The sequence below is a fragment of the Meleagris gallopavo genome, chromosome 16, assembly GCF_905368555.1.
Source record: "Meleagris gallopavo chromosome 16, MGAL_WU_HG_1.1, whole genome shotgun sequence".
In the NCBI taxonomy this organism is placed as follows: Eukaryota; Metazoa; Chordata; class Aves; order Galliformes; family Phasianidae; genus Meleagris; species Meleagris gallopavo.
In genome coordinates this window covers 15,042,267-15,058,949 of record NC_139419.1, presented here as the reverse complement: position 1 = coordinate 15,058,949, position 16,683 = coordinate 15,042,267, and the positions used below count along the sequence as shown (strand labels likewise).

The 16,683-nt window shown below is 53.0% G+C and overlaps 3 protein-coding genes across 12 annotated transcripts in view; 2 read left to right on the top strand and 1 right to left on the bottom strand.

The window, feature by feature from the left end:
* ZP2 (zona pellucida glycoprotein 2) lies at positions 1-6,242 on the top strand. The gene is made up of 17 exons (XM_085238074.1): positions 1-240; positions 384-467; positions 558-652; positions 1,315-1,473; positions 1,751-1,789; positions 2,004-2,168; positions 2,541-2,637; positions 2,713-2,894; positions 3,259-3,388; positions 3,562-3,743; positions 3,823-3,914; positions 4,000-4,124; positions 4,386-4,575; positions 4,920-5,052; positions 5,135-5,231; positions 5,319-5,402; positions 5,483-6,242. The coding sequence occupies exons 1-17, from the start codon at positions 144-146 to the stop codon at positions 5,626-5,628; spliced, it is 2,097 nt and encodes a 698-aa protein (XP_085094200.1). The 5' UTR covers positions 1-143; the 3' UTR covers positions 5,629-6,242.
* Positions 6,243-9,279: 3,037 nt separating this feature from the next.
* LDAF1 (lipid droplet assembly factor 1) lies at positions 9,280-14,662 on the bottom strand. Of its 3 annotated transcripts, XM_085237691.1 has the most exons (6): positions 14,467-14,607; positions 13,758-14,002; positions 12,583-12,744; positions 11,924-12,092; positions 11,356-11,494; positions 9,280-10,168 (listed from the first exon to the last, which is right to left on the bottom strand). In XM_085237691.1, exons 3-6 carry the CDS (start codon positions 12,652-12,654, stop codon positions 10,075-10,077), a joined length of 474 nt encoding a protein of 157 aa, XP_085093817.1. In that variant the 5' UTR covers positions 12,655-12,744; positions 13,758-14,002; positions 14,467-14,607; the 3' UTR covers positions 9,280-10,074. The 3 variants fall into 3 exon arrangements, with proteins under 3 accessions (XP_085093817.1, XP_085093816.1, XP_031411749.1); XM_085237690.1 differs by lacking the exon at positions 13,758-14,002 and having other exon boundaries at positions 14,467-14,662; XM_031555889.2 differs by lacking the exons at positions 12,583-12,744; positions 13,758-14,002; positions 14,467-14,607 and adding an exon at positions 12,281-12,478.
* The window catches only part of DNAH3 (dynein axonemal heavy chain 3), a 64,291-nt gene continuing 62,191 nt past the window's right edge, over positions 14,584-16,683 (top strand). For 6 of the 8 annotated variants that reach the window (XM_085237675.1, XM_010719934.4, XM_085237674.1 and 3 more), the window contains exon 1: positions 14,725-16,533. The gene's annotated coding sequence lies outside the window, so the exon portion shown is untranslated. Of the gene's footprint in view, positions 16,534-16,683 lie in introns of all 8 variants that reach the window. The other 2 variants (XM_085237673.1, XM_085237672.1) reach the window with 2 other exon arrangements.

The following is a 16,683-nucleotide window of genomic DNA, read 5'->3' as shown; positions in this document are numbered from 1 at the left end:
CCACCTGGGCAGCACCCAGAAGGCTTGTGGTGGCTGGGAGAGATGGGGCTGCTTGTGGGGCAGCTGTGCTCTGACACTTTGAGGATGAGGTGAGGTGGGGGCCGGGAGGAGCTGGGCCCTGGGCCTTTCCTTGCTGCTCTCTGATGGGGTTCTGCTTTGTTTGCAGGCTGCTGCTGCTCCTTTTGTTTGGTTTTTTGCTGTTCTTGGCCCCTAGTGCCTTAGGGGACTGGGACCTCTCAGGTAAGAATGAACAAATGACTGGGATCTCTCTGTGCCCCTGCTGGTTTGAGGGGCTCTGTGTTTGCTGAGAGCTGCCTCCTCTGCTGCTGGTGTGAAAGGGTCTCTTGGATTGGGGCTGAGCTGACCGAGTCTTCCCTCTGCAGAGAGCATGACCTGCCTGCAGGACAGGCTGGAGCTGGAACTTCCCAGAGAGCTTGGCAATTACACGTGGCATGTGCATGCAGTGGGTAGGTATTGCTGCTGGCCTGGCTCAGTTGTTCCCTCCATGGCTTGAAGTGAGCTGCTGCCTGCAGGGCTGGCTGTTCCCTTCTCCATAGATGTGAGCGGAGAAGAGATGATGTCCTGTGAGCACACTGTGGATTATGAGAAGCTGCTGCTCAGTGCCCTGCTGGTGAACTGCACTAGCTTGGAGGTAAAGCACGCTTCTGTTCTGGGAGCATAACGTTGTGGAGTGTTTGGGGTTTTTCTGCTGCTCAAGGTTGGGCTTAGTAGGGTTTCTACCTCTGATTTCTACTGACTTCTCTACTGTGAAGGGCCTCTTCTGCTGGGTTACTGTTCCCTGAGCGCTTCCTCTTACAGCTGTGCATTAAACACCTTCAGATGCTGCTAGGAATGCCGTACTCTCCTGTGATGGAGTGGAGAGCTACTTTAACTGATACCTTGTGGGAGCTGGAAGGGGCCCGAGGGTGTCAGCACCTGGCAGATACGTGTATGCATGAATGCATAATTTGAGTTATGCAGAGCTGTTAAAGCAGAGTGGGGAGAGGCCCAGAGGCCTTACTGGTACTAGCTGCTCTGAGGCACTGGGAATACTCCTGGTCCTTGCTCCAGGAGCAGCCAGCACTGCTGCCGGGTGCTCTCTGAGGCTCTACTCCTGATTCCCTCAGTGCTTTGTGCCCCCTCTGCCTGGCCTGCTGACCTAGAGAGCTCCTAAAATACCAGTTCATGTTGTACCAACACAGCTGCTTATCCTAATGATGAAGGAGCAAACGGTGAAGGGCTTCTGTGCTGCACTGACCACTGCTGTTCCTTTCTGACTTGATGTCCCTCCTGATTAAAGCCTGTCTCCCCCAGCACGGACAGTACCAGCTAAGGCTGCTCCTGCTGCTGAACGACACCGTGGGAGAGGAGAGGAACGTCACCTACAGCGCTCAGTGCGGCGCTGCCCGCGGAGATGAAATCATCGCTCCTCTCTTTGTTGGTGCAACGAACTGCACAAAGGATTCCATGGCAGTAAGTGAGGGCAGTGCTGTGGGTGCTGCCGGGGGCCTTGGGCAGGCTGGGGTCCCACGGAGCGGTGGCTCTGGGGAGGTCAGTTGGCTGCAGGCCCTCCTTGGCACGGCACTCTGCAAACAGCCATTACCAGCACTGTGCCTGGTGCAGCACTGTTGTGGGGGTGGGGGCTGCTGGCCCCAACTCCAGCTTTGGGGACATGTCGCAGAGACTTCTCTTAGAAGCAGACGGTGGTTACAGCTTCATCTGTGGTAACTCTCATGGTCTCTTTCCTCAGGTTACTTTCCCAGGACCAAGTCTCGGTGATGAGCACCCGGTAGGTGTCCTCCTGCTGACAGAAGGTGTCTGTTTTGGGCCCAAGGGCAGCCTGTCGCCTTCAGGCTGGAGTAGCTACCTCTTGTTGGGAAGCCTATTGTGTAACTTCAGTGCAGATAGATCGAATGCACAGCCTGTGCTGTGGTGGCCCAAAGCCCCTCGCCGCTGCTGCGGGGCTGTGCTTTCCCTTCTAAGGGACCCCTCCTGCTCTGCAGGTTCAGGCAGCTGCGTTGGCCGGGACTCTGACAATTGATGATGGAATCAGGGTGCACCAGCTGAGCCTCGAGGAAGCCATGCAGCATGGCTACAGCTTTCTGGTTGATGGACACCACCTGGTATTCCAGGCAGCCTTCACTGCCACTGGAGTTGTCTTCTACAAGGTAGGAGCATGGAGCTCATGCTGAAGGGATGATGCAGTTTTTTCAGGGGCTGGAAGCCTTCCTCCTGATGGAGGTGTTTGTGGGTTATGGCTAGAGCCGAGCTCATCTGGAGCTGTGCTTAATGGTATGAGCAGGCTGTTAGTTTGCAGAGCTGACCTTGAGTTGTCTGGCCCTGCTCAGGGTGCACCTCCAGCAGCACAGTTCTGGGGTTCTGCCTGTCCTGTGAGCAGAACTTTCCTAAAGAGTGAGTGTGCAAAGCTCCACTTCCTTTCCTGGAGACCAGCAGCCTCAGGTGGGCACCATGGGGCTCTGCAGAGCTTTACCTGTGCTGCCTTCTGCACTGAGTGCCTTGCTCTGCATCCTGCCCTGCAGCACAACCACAAGGTGCTCTACACTGCGGCACTGAAGCTCACGTATGGCCCTCCTGAACGCAGACTGACTGTGGAGTCAAGAATGCTTTGTGCTCCAGGTAATGCATGGGAGAAGCTGCCTGCTCCTGCCCTGAGGAAACCGATGTTCTGCTTCAACAAGGATGTTGTTACAGGTCCGGTGCTTTGTAACACAACACACATGACTGTTGCCATCCCGGCCTTCCCAGGGACCCTTATGGCTGTGGCTGTAGAGGATGAGACCATCCCAATGGACCAGCTCCAGGACAAAGGCATTACTCTCAACACAACAGGAGGAGTCAACCTGCTTGTCAGCAGGGGAGTCCTGAAGTCTGCAGTGAGTTGAGGTTATGGGGGTGGGTGTGCTCACAGCTCTTTGGGCTTTGCTTGTTACACCTCTGACTGGATGGGTCCTGGGTTGGCCACGTGTGCTGTGACTGATGCAGGGTGGCTGTGGCCAAGATAAGTGTCAGCTTGCTGGGTAGCAGCACCCTCAGAAGTAACTCAGATTTCATGAACTGCCCTTGTGAGAGCAGCTGGAGATTACACTGCTACGAGGGGGGCTGCTGTCGGAGATGCCTAGAGCAATGCAGGTCTTCTGCTCTTCACAGTCTGTGGCTGCAGGGCAGACTGAACTGCTCCATTGTATGTGTTAAGGGCAACTCTTGCATTATGCTCCAGGAGAGTAACTTGTCTTCCAGCTATATGGGGAGAGCTGCCCCGGAGTTCAGTCCTACCTGTCCTCTTTGAAACTGACTTTTCATTTCCACGGGGAGACTGTGGCAATGGTGATGCACCCGGAGTGCCCCTGTGACCAGCACACACCAATAGGTGAGTTATGCCTTGGGATGGGCTTGGTCCAACCGGGTGCTCAGCTGGCAAACCCCAACCCTGCTTGTTCTTGACCTGCTCCTTCCCAGGAAGCTTCTGTGGCCAAAATACAGCAGCTGTTTGGCAGACTGAGCTGTTGCTATTTGGGCATGACTCCTGTACCTCTGTTCCAGCTGCTGTATGCACCCAGGATGGGTACATGGATTTTGAAGTCCTTGCTGGCAGTACTACACCTCCACTAGCCCTGGACACACTCAGGCTCAGAGATCCCATGTGCGAACCTGCCTCCAGGTCCCCCTTGAATGACAGGGCCTGGTTTCATGTCCCACTGAGCGGGTGTGGGACCAGGTACTGGGTGAGTATTCCCACAGCTGGCAGGGAGGGCTTCACGTGGGGGGAGTGCCTTCACTAATGCTGCTGTCTCTTCTCCTCAGTTTGAAGGAGAGAAGATAATGTATGAGAACGAGGTGAGAGCGCTGCGCTCTGACCGTGTGCTGCACAGGATCTCAAGGGACAGTGAGTTCAGGTGTGTCAGGAAGTCTCTTTGGCTGAGACTTGGTTGTGGGTATCTTGTGCACAGATGTGAGACTTGCTTCTTGTTCCCTGCCCAGGTTAACAGTGCTATGCTCCTTCAGCAATGGTGATGCCTCTGTCTCTGTAAGGGTTGACAACCCTCCCCCCCTGGCTGCTTCCATGAACCAAGGCCCCCTCTCTTTAATTCTTCTAAGCTACCCAGGTAAGCCATCCCCAGGCTCAGATAACTGGGCAGTAATTCATGCTTGAGATGAGAGGGAGGGTGTGCAAGTCTGGGTGTGTGGGCTTTGAGGGGCCCTACCAGCTTCTCTTCCTTCTGCTATGCTACTTGAGGTGGAGGAGTTAATTCTGGAGCTGGGTGCCTCTGGCCCCAGGAGGAGCTGCAGCTGGCTTCAAAGTGCTTGGGTTTCTTCAGGACTACTGTTGTGTAGTGACTTACCTACCAAGGCTTTGGCTCTTGCAGAGGACTCATACAGGCAGCCGTACCGTGACGACCAGTACCCCATAGTGAGGTACCTACAGCAGCCCATCTTCATGGAAGTGCAGGTCCTGAACCGCAACGACCCCAGCCTCCATCTCCAGCTGGATGACTGTTGGGCAACAGCATCAGAAGATCCGAGCTCGCTTCCGCAGTGGAATATTGTCGTTGATGGGTGAGTGCCCTGCTGGAGGCACGCTGCCCTGTTGGCTGCAGGGTTTGGCTGCTTCTCCCCTCACCCCTTCTCTCTGCATTCCCAATCAGAGGCATGGGGCAACAGGCCCTGCTTTGGGGAGCGCTGCCAGGTGCCGCTGACTGGTGCCACCCATGGAGGTGTCCTGGAATTTGCAGGATGGCACCTCTGCTTTGAACTGCAGCTGGAAGCAGAGCAGCCTGCGCTATAGGGAGGCATCCTCCCCATAACAGGGCGGTGTTGGAAATGTCTTAGAGGTCCCATCCAACTCCAGCCATTCTATGGCCTCTGCCCTACCATCAACAGGCTGCTTCTTCCCCTTGCAGGTGTGAGTATGACCAGGACAGCTACAGGACTGTGTTCCATCCTGTGGGCCGCGGTGCCAGCTACCCCAACTATCGCCAAAGGCTGGAAGTGAAGGCTTTTGCTTTTGTGTCTGACAAAGCCCTCCCCGGCCTAGTGAGTGCTGCTTATTGCTTGCTCGGCTCAGCAGGACCTCTTGTTTCCTGTAAGCGAGCGGCCACATCTGTTCTGTGTCCAGGTGTACTTCCACTGCAGCGTCCTCCTCTGTAACCGCGTCCAGCCGGACTCCCCTCTGTGCACAGCCAGGTGCCCCAGGCCGCCTAGAAGCAAGCGAGGTAATGCCCAGGTGCGCTCTGCGTCCCGTGGCAGTGCCAACACGCCGCACCACGCTGCTCACTTCTCTCTCCCATGCGTTGTTGCAGGCAGCGGGATGCCGGGCGCCAGCCCCACGGTGAGCCTGCAGGGTCCTGTGCTCCTGGTGCCCCACGGATGGGCGGCGGCGCGAGGTGAGGAGCGGTGCTGCTGTGCGCTGCCCGGCTGCGGGGGGGCGGCCCCTCAGCGTCGTGCTTTTCTGCTCCCTTCGCAGGGGATGCTCTGCTGAGCCGGGCGGCTTGGGCTGCGGTGACTGCGGCTGCTGTTGGTGTTCTCTCTCTGGTGGCCGCGATGCTGTTATCTATGGCTCTTCTTAAGTGCCTGAAAAGAAGAGCCTTGATGGTAAATGTGGAATATTAATGCATTTGTTAACAAACTTGGATTAAAAATGTGGCTTTTCAGGTAAGAGACGTCGCTCTGGAGTTGGTCGTGTAGTTCCTTGAAGGTAAACACAAGTGTCTCGGTGAATGGAGGCAGTCCTCTCGAGGTCTTTGGGCAGAGGAATCAAGCTGAAAACAGAAGAGAAGGCCCCCCAAAGCTTTAGGGCCACCTGAGCCTCACTGGAGGGCGGTGACTGTTTCTTTGTCTTAGGAAAGCCACGACTGCTAGAAAACAGCCATGTGAAAGCAGCCCCTCTTCAGCTGCTCCTTCTCTTCCTTCGGAGAAGGGCTGAGCTGCTGCTTCGAGGCCAGCTCTGAGCACTGCGGCGTTCAGGTCTCCTCGTCCTGCTCTATAACGCAGTCGCTCCGTTGGCTGCAGGGCTGTGGAGCGCCGCAGTGCGATGCTGAACTGGCCCTGCTCAGCCGAGCTGCGCCTGCCGAAGGACGAGGTGTGAAATGCACGGCGGATGGGAACCGGGCTGAGACCCAGCGGGTGCGGGGTGGTGGGACTGCGAAGTGTTCCTTTTAAAGAGGTGGGCTGGGGGGAGAAGGATCCCAGTGAGAGAAAAAGGCACGTGTGTGACAGGAGAAGCAAAACGGAGTGTAAATGCAGTGGAGTTCTCATCTGGAAGAGAAACTACACCTCCTCTTCCCTCCTTCCCTGTTTAAAGAGGATTTTTAGAAGGAAGCTTGCGGCAGTGGATGGTGTTAGCTCTCCAATAGTTCTGCTCATGCATTGCACACCTCCGTGCTAAGACTGCAGGAGGTGCCTGCTGCCCTTTAGGGTGTTACTTGGATTACTATACCACCTTCCCCTCGAATAAGGCTTCAGAGAATGAGTGGGATGCTCTTCCTCTCTCTGAGAAAATGCTTCTCAAATAGAAGCGAATGAAACTGGAGGTAGATGAGGTTTTAATCCAGGTTAAGTGTGGCTTGCAGACAGCCCAGTAAGTTAAGGTACTCTTTCTCCTGCAAGCAAAGAGAAGGGAGAGCACAAGTGGTGCCTCATCTGAAGGCGTGACTGCTGTGCTCGCTGGGCTGTGTCTCTGTGGGGCTGCTTGTGCCCTATTACAGCAGCTGCTGCCCACCCTTCTGGAAGCTGGCAGAGGCAAAACTAACTGAACTTGCTACAGCATCTCCTGAGCCTGCTATCATGAGCAAGGTCAGGCTGTGAGCAGTGCTTTCATTTGTACAGCACCATTGCTTTCACTTTTTATACCAATGCACTAATTTGAGAATAAACTGCTTCTGGAAGTCACAGGTGGAGAACGTCAGCTCTGGCAATTGCCTTTCCCCACTAAACCAAATGGTGATGGTACCAATGGCTTTGGGTTAATGAGATTCATCTTAAAACTGGATGTTTGGATTGTATTTGCTTTTAATCCAATGAGGGACCGGATAGCAGAGCAAAAGCACTGGTCAGTGCTCCGAGCCACTCCAGAATATCAGCATCTCAAGGATGGACACCCTACTGCCCTGTGAGCAGAGCCCAGAAGTGCTGGTCATGGGCAGCTGGCTAGGAAAGGCGTGCAGAGCTTTGCTGGGGCAAGAAGCAGTAGAGCTTTTCTTTGAGCTTAGCATGTTTCTTAATGTCACCATAGAATTATTCATCGTTGGTTTCAACATCTTGTAAGTGGGTAGAGCAGTGCTGTGTGGGATGGGGCAGTAGGCACCTCTGTGATGCTGCCACAGCTGGGGGGTGGAAAGGGAGGAGCGGGGCTCAGCTGCCACTGCTTCACAATAAGCATTACTGATGAGCTGACTATAATTCCTAAAAGGATTTCAGGGCAGATCCTCACAGAGTGTTGCATTCCTCAATGCATGATAATCAAGGCTGTCTTAAGCAGGATTCCTTTTACCCTGACCTCCATCAGTGGATGGTCCCGAGGACCTGGCAGTGCCTGGGAAGTGTCCCAGCCAGGGAGATGCAGGGTGCAGCCTGCTGTTGTGCAGGAGAGCTCACAAGGAGAGCCTGTATACAGACACTGTGAGTTAGCTCCACTGATGAGGATGTACCTTGTAGGTATTCTGGCTTCTGGCAGCCAGTGCTCAAAATGCAGACAGTAATGGATTTCCAAGGCCCCCTACACTGTGCCTCTAGGCACTCAAACCTAATATTTAGGAGGAAAGGGAGGAGGCCAGGTGTGGTCTTGTTATGAGAATTGGAGCTCAAGAGGCTCCTGGGCTGCTTGCTGTTTGTGGGGCAGGAAGGCTGACTCAGTGTTTAGCAAAGCTGTGTCACTGGTGCTGAGAAGGGCCTGGGGCAGAAAGGTCCTGAAGGGGAAGCTGGGGGTGGGGGGAGAGGGGAACACACCATCACAAGGGCGTTGAGTTAAGGCAAGACTTGTAAGAGCAGATCACTGTCAGACTCCTGTAATCCTAAAAGTTACAAACTGCACCTGGCAGGATGTGGAAATTGGCTGCTGGCAACCTATAGCATCGCTGACGAAGGAGGATTATGGCTACAGCGATAACAAACTCCCAGCCAAGCCGGAGCTCGTGTGGGATTTGCTGCTCCATGTGCATGCATGTCCATGGGGTCCAATGAGATCCATCCTAGTGCACTCAGAGCTGGCCAAGGTCAGGGCCAGACATCTCTAAATTGTCACTGGGAATCTGGAGAGGTGCCAGCTGACTGCCGGCCAGAGAGAAACCTCAGTAACTGCAGGCCTGTCAGACTCACCTCAGTGCTTAGAAAAAGGATGGAGAAAATTACCTTGGGAGGTTCTGAAGAACACCTGGAGGACAGTGCTGTCTTTGGCCGCAGCCAAAGGGGCTCATGGGAGGAGGTGGTCTCCAACAAATGAATCTTCCTTTCACGCTAAAGTCACCTGTCCTGTTGATGAAGGGAAGCCAGCTGCTGTTATCTTTGGGATTTCAATAAAGCTTCCCATCCTGTATCCTGGACAAACTGCCCAGCACAGCCCAAAATGTAACACGAGGGGTCGGGCCCCTGGGGTTATGGTAAATGGGGACGGCTCAGGGGGAAAGGCACTACTGTGGTGCCACAGCACTCCATTTTAGGGCCAGTTCTGTTGAATGTTTTCATCCACGTCTTTGATGGAGCACTGAAGGTGCTCTCAGTAAGCCTGCTGCCAGAGGGAGAGGAGCTGTTGGCTCCATGGAGAACAGAGAACAGAGAGGCCTTGTAGAGAGCCAAGCAACCACCAATAGGTTGAGTGTGACAAGCGGTGCTGGGTTCTGTGCTGGGACAGCCAGCCCTGGTGGCACAGCAGCCTGGGCCCAGGGATGCTGCTGAGCAGCCTTGCTGCTGGGGACTGGGGGTTTGGCTGCTGCAGATGTTACCCCCAGTAAGTATAGCGAAAGACTCTGCACGTGTGTTCAAATGGTGTCTTTGTTCCATCTTCTAGATGGATTTCTCCACTCCTACATTATATAAACGGTACCACAGCCCTATCTTTTCTTACAGAGAAATTTGGGAACACACACCCCAGTTTTGTTCTTGTCTTCCTGCTACCAATGGGAATTTTATGGAACATTCTGTGTGGGACAAAGTTTTGAAATATCCACAATAAATATTTCATTGAAGAAGTGTGCTCCTGCTTGAAAAGAAAACCCGTAAGGAAGTTTTGAGGGAAACTCGAGAATAAGTAAGAATAATGAGACAATGTCGTTAAACAAACAGCACTTTATTAAATTTATACAGTTAGATAATGCTTAGAAATATGGCAGCATTTTCAGAAACGGAAAATGTTTAAACAAAGTGAGAGGTTACAACCAAGAAGCAAAACAGGCCACTTAAGCACCCAGAGCAGGGGACAGAACAGAAGGGCAGACTGCATACTGCTGCTGGGAGGTGGCAGCGAGTGCAGGAAAACATCCCTTCAGCTAACACTGAAGAACACCTGGAGGACAGTGCTGTCTTTGGCTGCAGCCAAGGTGTGTAAAAGCTTATACCACAATTAAGGCATAATGAAACCTGCTTTCCTCTCACAACATACAGCATTAGTGTGGTATACTCACAGTATTTTAACATGTGCTGTTAGCACTCAGAAATTACTTTTTCACCTTTCAAAAACACTTCTGATGTTCTGGGCTTTAACACTTACGTATAAAACGGCCAAACTGCTGCGTACACACTGCAAACAACAGTACATCCAGAACTCCAGTAACAAAGGCAAACACTGCCTACCCCTTCTCTCACTCAACTGCCACCAACTCTGCTGTCACTGCTGCATCCCTCTACCAAACTCTGCAGAACATTCCCTCGTTCACGCAGTGTCACAACGCGCTGCTCAGTGGGTGCTCCCACCACTGGTGTTACAGTGACAACACACGACGCACGCCAGCTCTTTCAGCTCCCATATGAAGAGCGCTGAGGTTGGATGCTCAAGAAGTAAACGATTACATTGCAAAGGACAGACCTGCACAGCGGAGTGTATGAAGGAGACGGGCAGAATCCCACTTATTTGTTCTTTCGTTTGTTGTCAGAGAAGTCCATGACAGACAGACTCTTCTGTGGCGAACTTCCATTAACTTCTTGCTTCCTCGCCTGGCTCCTGCACAGGAGAAAAGAACAGCTTTATGTCTGTTCTCCCCTAGGATTGCTGTCTAACTTTCTGCCAGAGCAGCTGAGCAACACGAGATGTAAGCCTGAGACTTCTGAACATCCACTGCCGCTCTATTTGAAAAGGCACAGAACACAAAAAGAGCGATCTGCCAGTCCTCTTTAACATCAAACTGTAATTTGTATGTAGGTTATCAGTACATCAGTACAGCTACAGGAGAGAGAAATCTTTCCTGGACCCGGTGGGCAAAGCGGTGGGCCTGGCAGCACGCTACAAAGTCCTGGAGGTATGCAGATACACTGGGCTTTGCACCACAGTCTTCTCTTCCTGAAGTACGATACCCTCACAGGAAAACGTGTGTCCCTGAGAACTGTGCAGAAATGCTGCTGTGATGAAGGACCAAACTAAGAAAGTCTCAAGAGAGCAGCTGCAGTTTTTCTCCTCGCTCCTCCCCGTGCTTACGAGTGATCATCAGTCCTTCCTCGCTGCTAAACACGCTGGCAGGCAGTAGGTGGCCCTGCAGCACAACCTGCCAGGCTGCCCTGAGCCCAGCAGAGCACAGCTAAAGCAAAGCTCCCCAAGCTGGCCTCCAAGCCCTGAGCTCCTGGAGCATGTGCAGACCTGACCTGCAATCCAGCACACGTGCAGCATCCAGAAAAACGACTCACTCCTACTGAAGCCACCCACGCTCTTCCCTTTATCAACTCATGCTTCTATTCGAAAGCCACGTTTCTGTCCATTTCTCTACAAATGCAGGTAAGCTGAGATAGCTGGGTACTGTATTGTGCAGGAAGAACGCTGCTGCATCCTCTAGGCACGCTTGAAAGCATGCTTTCAGGATGTTTAAATCAATATTAATTCTGAGATATATTTTGATGTTACAGTGTTAGCATATGCTCGTTTATGCATGTTCATTGCAGGCAGATGGATCAGATGGCCTTTAAAAGTCCCTACAACTCGAAGGATTCTGTGGTTGTAACTCTCACCAAAATCCATACTGATGATGAGGTGTTAAGGTTTAAAGTTGAAGCACCAAAGCAGCCAAAGATGCTCAAGCAACCAAAAGCCATCCATTAAACAAACCAGAAGTGGTTCACTGTTAAAATAAAGGAAGCAACCAGTGCAACAGTGCAGGTGCAATTTGAAGTCAGGATGCAGATCAAAGCACGGGCTGTTACCTTGAGGTACACCAGTAGTTGACCAGAGCTGAAAGAACGATGTAACAAACACTCAGCACTCCAGAAACTCCCAGTGAAAGCGCACCCAGGCCACAAAGCACACAGAGGAGGGCTATGCCCCCGATGGATATCACAACACCTAATAAAACAAAATAGAGATTATCATTTAAACACATTTATATATAACTAAGTTAGAAAAGCAGATGTTCGACCAGAACCCCAAAGTAAAAGCATTTGGGAAAATGGAATCAACCAGCTGATGGGGGAACAGCCAAGAGCCTTCCCCGAGCAGGACAGCACTGGAGGGCAGAGTAACAATGTCTTCAATAAAATACCAGAAACAAAAGTTATGCATGGCCAAGATAATTGGTTTTGCTGCAATCAGGAGTTCAGATTAGAAAGGCAATTAGGATTTCCTCTTGTACAGAATGCAGTTAATCAGATGACTGTTCTGAGGACTACACGCAGAAATCTTCAAATGCTTCAACTGGGATTCCAAAAAGAAGAAAAGAGTAAGGAAAAGGTTTCATGTCTGAAAAGGGAGTATGTAGATACATGCATACAATACCTTCCATGACTATCACACCAACACAAGCCATTATGACTGTTGTAACAACAAAGATGAGGAAAAATGCCACAGGAATAGTAGACACTGCAATGAACATCAGGAGCGATAAGGCAACGAAAGGATGGTCATCCAAATACAGGCCAAGGCGGGAGTTCATAAATGCAACGACCTGTGGAGGGAAGAACAGTGCTTCAGCTTTCATCTCATCATAACTTCCAAGGTCACAGCTCTTCAGTGAGGAACAGGGGTAAGTCTGCAGTTGTTGCAGGTGGAAAGCAAATTCCTTCTGTTAAAGCAGTTATACACCGGAATTTTTGTGTAGGAGAAACATTTCTTTCCCTCTAAGCAAATACGTACGGTAGTTATTTGTAGAGCAGCACAAGCATGTCACCAAAACGCCACTCTTCTGCCTTAAATGGCTATACTGGTAAGACAGAAATGCAGAACAGCAGTCCTTTCATCTTGACTGCTGAAGATATGGGAGGGCTGCCCTTCCCCTGCACTCCTGAGCTTTTGCTCAAGAAAGAGAGCCCCAAGTTTCCAAATAAAGGAAAAAAAGCATCACTAGATCAGTTGGGGCACTGTATCTCAAGACCTGTAAAGATCCCGGCTTTGGAAGTGCGTCACAGACAGCTCTCCCAATTCTCACGCAGACCTACGTTTGAGTTGCTGTGGATGGACTGCATGATGAAGTGCCATTGCTTCTGCAGCTCCTGCAGCTCTTTAGACATGCTGTGACTCCAGTGCCGCTGCCAGCCCTCAGAGCCACCGACCTCCCCTGCAGCCAAGACCAGGTGGTGGGAGACTCGTGCAGGTGTTTCCTGAAAATAAAGGAAAAACTTTTGCCAAAACAGAGACTGTAGATTTTGTTTGTTTATGTCATTTCTAGCTTAAAATGTTAGATTCACAAGGGAAACCTAACACACAGGCCCTGAAAACTCTTCTAGAACTCCCAAGGACAGAAATAAGTATCCAGGTGCTCTACCTTCTTCCTTACAGCCCTGATATCCCTACCTGAACAATGCCTGCTTTCACAAAACCAGCTAACAGTCAGCAGGACACTCTGGGTCTGACACTAAGCGGAACATCCCTTTCCTGCTTAACAAGTACCACACATCATTATTATCCAGGTCAGCATGGGGGTCCTCTCCAGTACAGAACTCTAAACTGCAACTCAAAAAAAAAAAAAAAAAACCCAAAACCAAGAAGAGGGCAACGTGGGGTCATGAAGAGGAAGGCTGCTTACTTTATATCTGAGGGTTTTGAGAGCCCCACTCAAAACCAATAAGCACATGCAAGGAGAGGGACTCTATGGGAATGGTTTCATGGGGAGAACTGAATGTTTGTACTGCCCAGGAAACCTTTTGCATAGGTAACACCAGTAACGTGTATCAGCTGAAGGGCTTTTGTTCAGGGGTGCGTGGTTAGGGCGGCATCATAAATTAAGAATGCCTGCATCCTAACACCACATCAGGGCTGGTGAGGGCATTTCTGCATTGTGCACCACAGCCTTGACCCGTTTAACCACAGGGGCACAGCACTGCTGGTGAGAAGAGCTGGGGCTGTGCAGGTGGAGAAGAGAAGGCTGTGGAGAGAGCTGAGAGTGGCCTTCAGTGTCTAGAGGGGAGCAACAGGAGAGAAGGGGACAGACTCTTCAGTAGGGTCTGTGGTGACAGAGCAAGGGGAAATGGCTTCAAACTCAAACAGGGAGGTTTAGGTTGGACGTAAGGAAGAAGTCTGTTACAGTGAAGGAGGTGAGGCCCTGGCACAGACTGCCCAGAGATGTGGTGGACGCTTCATTGCTGGAGACAGCCAATGCCAGAGCTCTGAGCACCTGATGGAGCTGTGCGTGTCCCTGTTCATTGCAGGCAGATGGATCAGACGGCTTTTAAAAGTCCCTTCGAACTCCAATTCTCTGTAAGTCGGCTCTCCCTGCACAGCACACGACGCTCCCACGCCTCCAAACGCGGCCCGAGCGGAGCGCAGCAACGCCGGACAGCAGCGGCGCCAACCGCCCCAAAACGCATCTGCTGCGCCGGCGCCGATCCCCCGAGGGACACCCAGCGTCACGCTTAGCTTCTTTCAATTCCAAACGCGTAACCACGGCGTCAACGTTACGTTTGTATATAATTTTATATTAGTTAATTAATGTACGATTTTATCTACGCTGCCGTTACATCCGCACCCCCGACACGGACGGTACCGAACGCCGAACTCGGCTGCCCGGCGCGCCGCCTCCTCCCCTTCCGTGCAGCGCAGCGGGACGCATCCACGGCCCCAAACCCCACGGCCCCAAAACCCCACGGCCCCAAAACCCCACGGCCCCAAAAACCCCACGGCCCCAAAACCCCACGGCCCCAAAACCCCACGGCCCCAAAACCCCACGGCAACACTGCCGCCTCGCTCGGGCCGCCGCCCGCCAGGCCCCGCCGCGGGGAGGCACGGGGACAGCGGGAAGGGCGGCTCTGCGACCCGGCCCTGGGACCGGACCCCACGACCCGACCCCACGGCCCCGGCCCAGCGCCATCGCGCCCCCCGCTCACCTCCCGCCGGGCCGCGGCTCGCGTAGCGCTCGCTGTTGGAGCGCAGCGCGGCGCCGCCCTCCCGCTGCTGCCTCCGCCCCTCACGGCCGGGCCGGACGCTCGGCGGGTGCCGGGCGGCTCTGTTGTTTTCTGCGCCCTCCCGCTTTGCCCCGCCCGGCCCGCGCCGCCTCGGAGGGCGCTTCCGGGTTTCGTGCGGCGCTGAGAGCCGCGCGGCGCGTTCCGAAGCCTCCTACTTATTTTTATTTTTTTACGGCTGAAATTAAGGACGGAAAACGCCCTGGGCCGCAGCTGCGCGGCTCCTCCCGCAGGGGCAGTGCCGGGACCGCCCGGACGCGGCTCCGAGCCTGGGCCGCGCCTCGCAGGAGGCGGCGGCTCGGCGGTGCGGGCGGCTGCCCGGACCCGCAGCCCACACGGCGGGGAGTCCGGCCCGGCACTGCCGCGGGGAGCCGCGCCGCGGTGAGCCGGAGCCGCCACGGCCGGGCCGGCAGCCGGTGCCCGTGCCGGTGTTGTTGCCGGGCTCCTTGCCGCGCCGCCCTGAGCTGTGCCAGTCAGGGGCGGCAAAATGCGCCTTGGCGTTTCTGCTTCGATGACTGATTGCGGGTTGGTGCCACCGTGGGAACGTTGGAAAGCCGAGTATGAAATGCGTCAGGGTTATTTTGTAATGCAGCAAAGCGCGCTGTGCTTTTCATTTTCACACAGGGTTTATGCAGTACTTGTTTTAGAACACCGGGCTGTCTGCAGGCGGTGTGTGAGCGGTGCAGAGTTCACTGAGCTCTGCAGATACAAAGAAGTAAAGCAGAGATTTGTGTTACCATGAGCTCATCTGGGCACTGCTGGTGCAACACCAGGCCTTCATCAGCAGTGGGCAACTTCAAGCCCAGAGATGGTTGGACGTAAGGAAGAAGTCTGTTACAGTGACGGAGGTGAGGCCCTGGCACAGACTGCCCAGAGATGTGGTAGACGCTTCATTGCTGGAGACAGCCAATGCCAGAGCTCTGAGCACCTGATGGAGCTGTGCGTGTCCCTGTTCATTGCAGGCAGATGGATCAGATGGCCTTTAAAAGTCCCTACAACTCTAAGAATTCTGTGCTCCTGAATTTGTATGTATGTATATGTTAAGTGAATGTAGCTAGCTGTAACATTACAGCGTGTCATCCAGTGATAATGCTGCCATGAGCTTTAATGGCTGCTGGGGACATTGGAGTTCTGCACAAAGGAACAATCATCCCCATAACTGTTGCTTAATTGATCTTGTCTTCTTGCCAGCATTACCTTGAATTCCCAGGAAGGTGCTCCTATTGCAGAACTGCACCATGGAATTTGTACAGCTGTGACCCAAAGCAGTCGCGCTGCCTCCTTCCCCAGCATTAGCAGTGCTGGTTCTGTGCTCTCACTGCTGGCTTGTGCTCATGGAGCAGCTGATGGGGGGAGCTTCCATGTGTGGCCAGAAAGCACCATTTCCCACCTTGAGCTAACATCACATCCAAGGAAAGCAGTGCCTTTGTATGAAGGATGGCTGCTGTTCTCATGGTTTACAGAAAATGGGATGAACGGCACCTGAAAGTGTTGGTGAGGAGCTGTGGTCAGAATGGAAGGGTTGCTCGGTGGGCAGAACGTGTGTAATGCCTCTGCCAAGGGCTGGCGTAAGGAAACTGCTCTGGATTTCCTGCTGGGTAGTAACAGCTCCGTCAGTGCTGAAATTGGAAGGATGCTTTCTCTTGGGACGTGGTGACAGTTGTGGCTGGAAGACAAATACACAGACTGGTGTGGGAATGCAAGCATCCCATTGGCTTTGAATCTTTGGGGAGTTTGGTTCTGAATGATTAAAAATTAGATAGTATTCATGCTATTGCTGGAGTACCTAGGATGTATTTGGGGTTTGTGTAGCTTTCAGAGGTGAGGCAGACCCGTGCATTTGCTCATTGATTCCAGAACTCCATAGAGTCTCCATAGCTACAGCTTGGCACAACACAGCGCTGAGCAGGGCTGGCCGCACAGCTCTGCAGAGAAGGGAGGAGGACGTCCTGGCCTCCTGGCACCGGCTGCGCTGCGGCTGCAGCAGTGAAGGTGAGCACTGAACAGCAGAGTGTCAGAAATCCCTGCGCTGGAGTGGGTCTGCTGAGCAGAAGGGCAGGTAACCTGCCTCAGTGGAAGCACGAGGCCTGCTGGCCATACACCTTTCTCTTTTCCCCTTTGTATTGACAAGTGTTTGCTGCT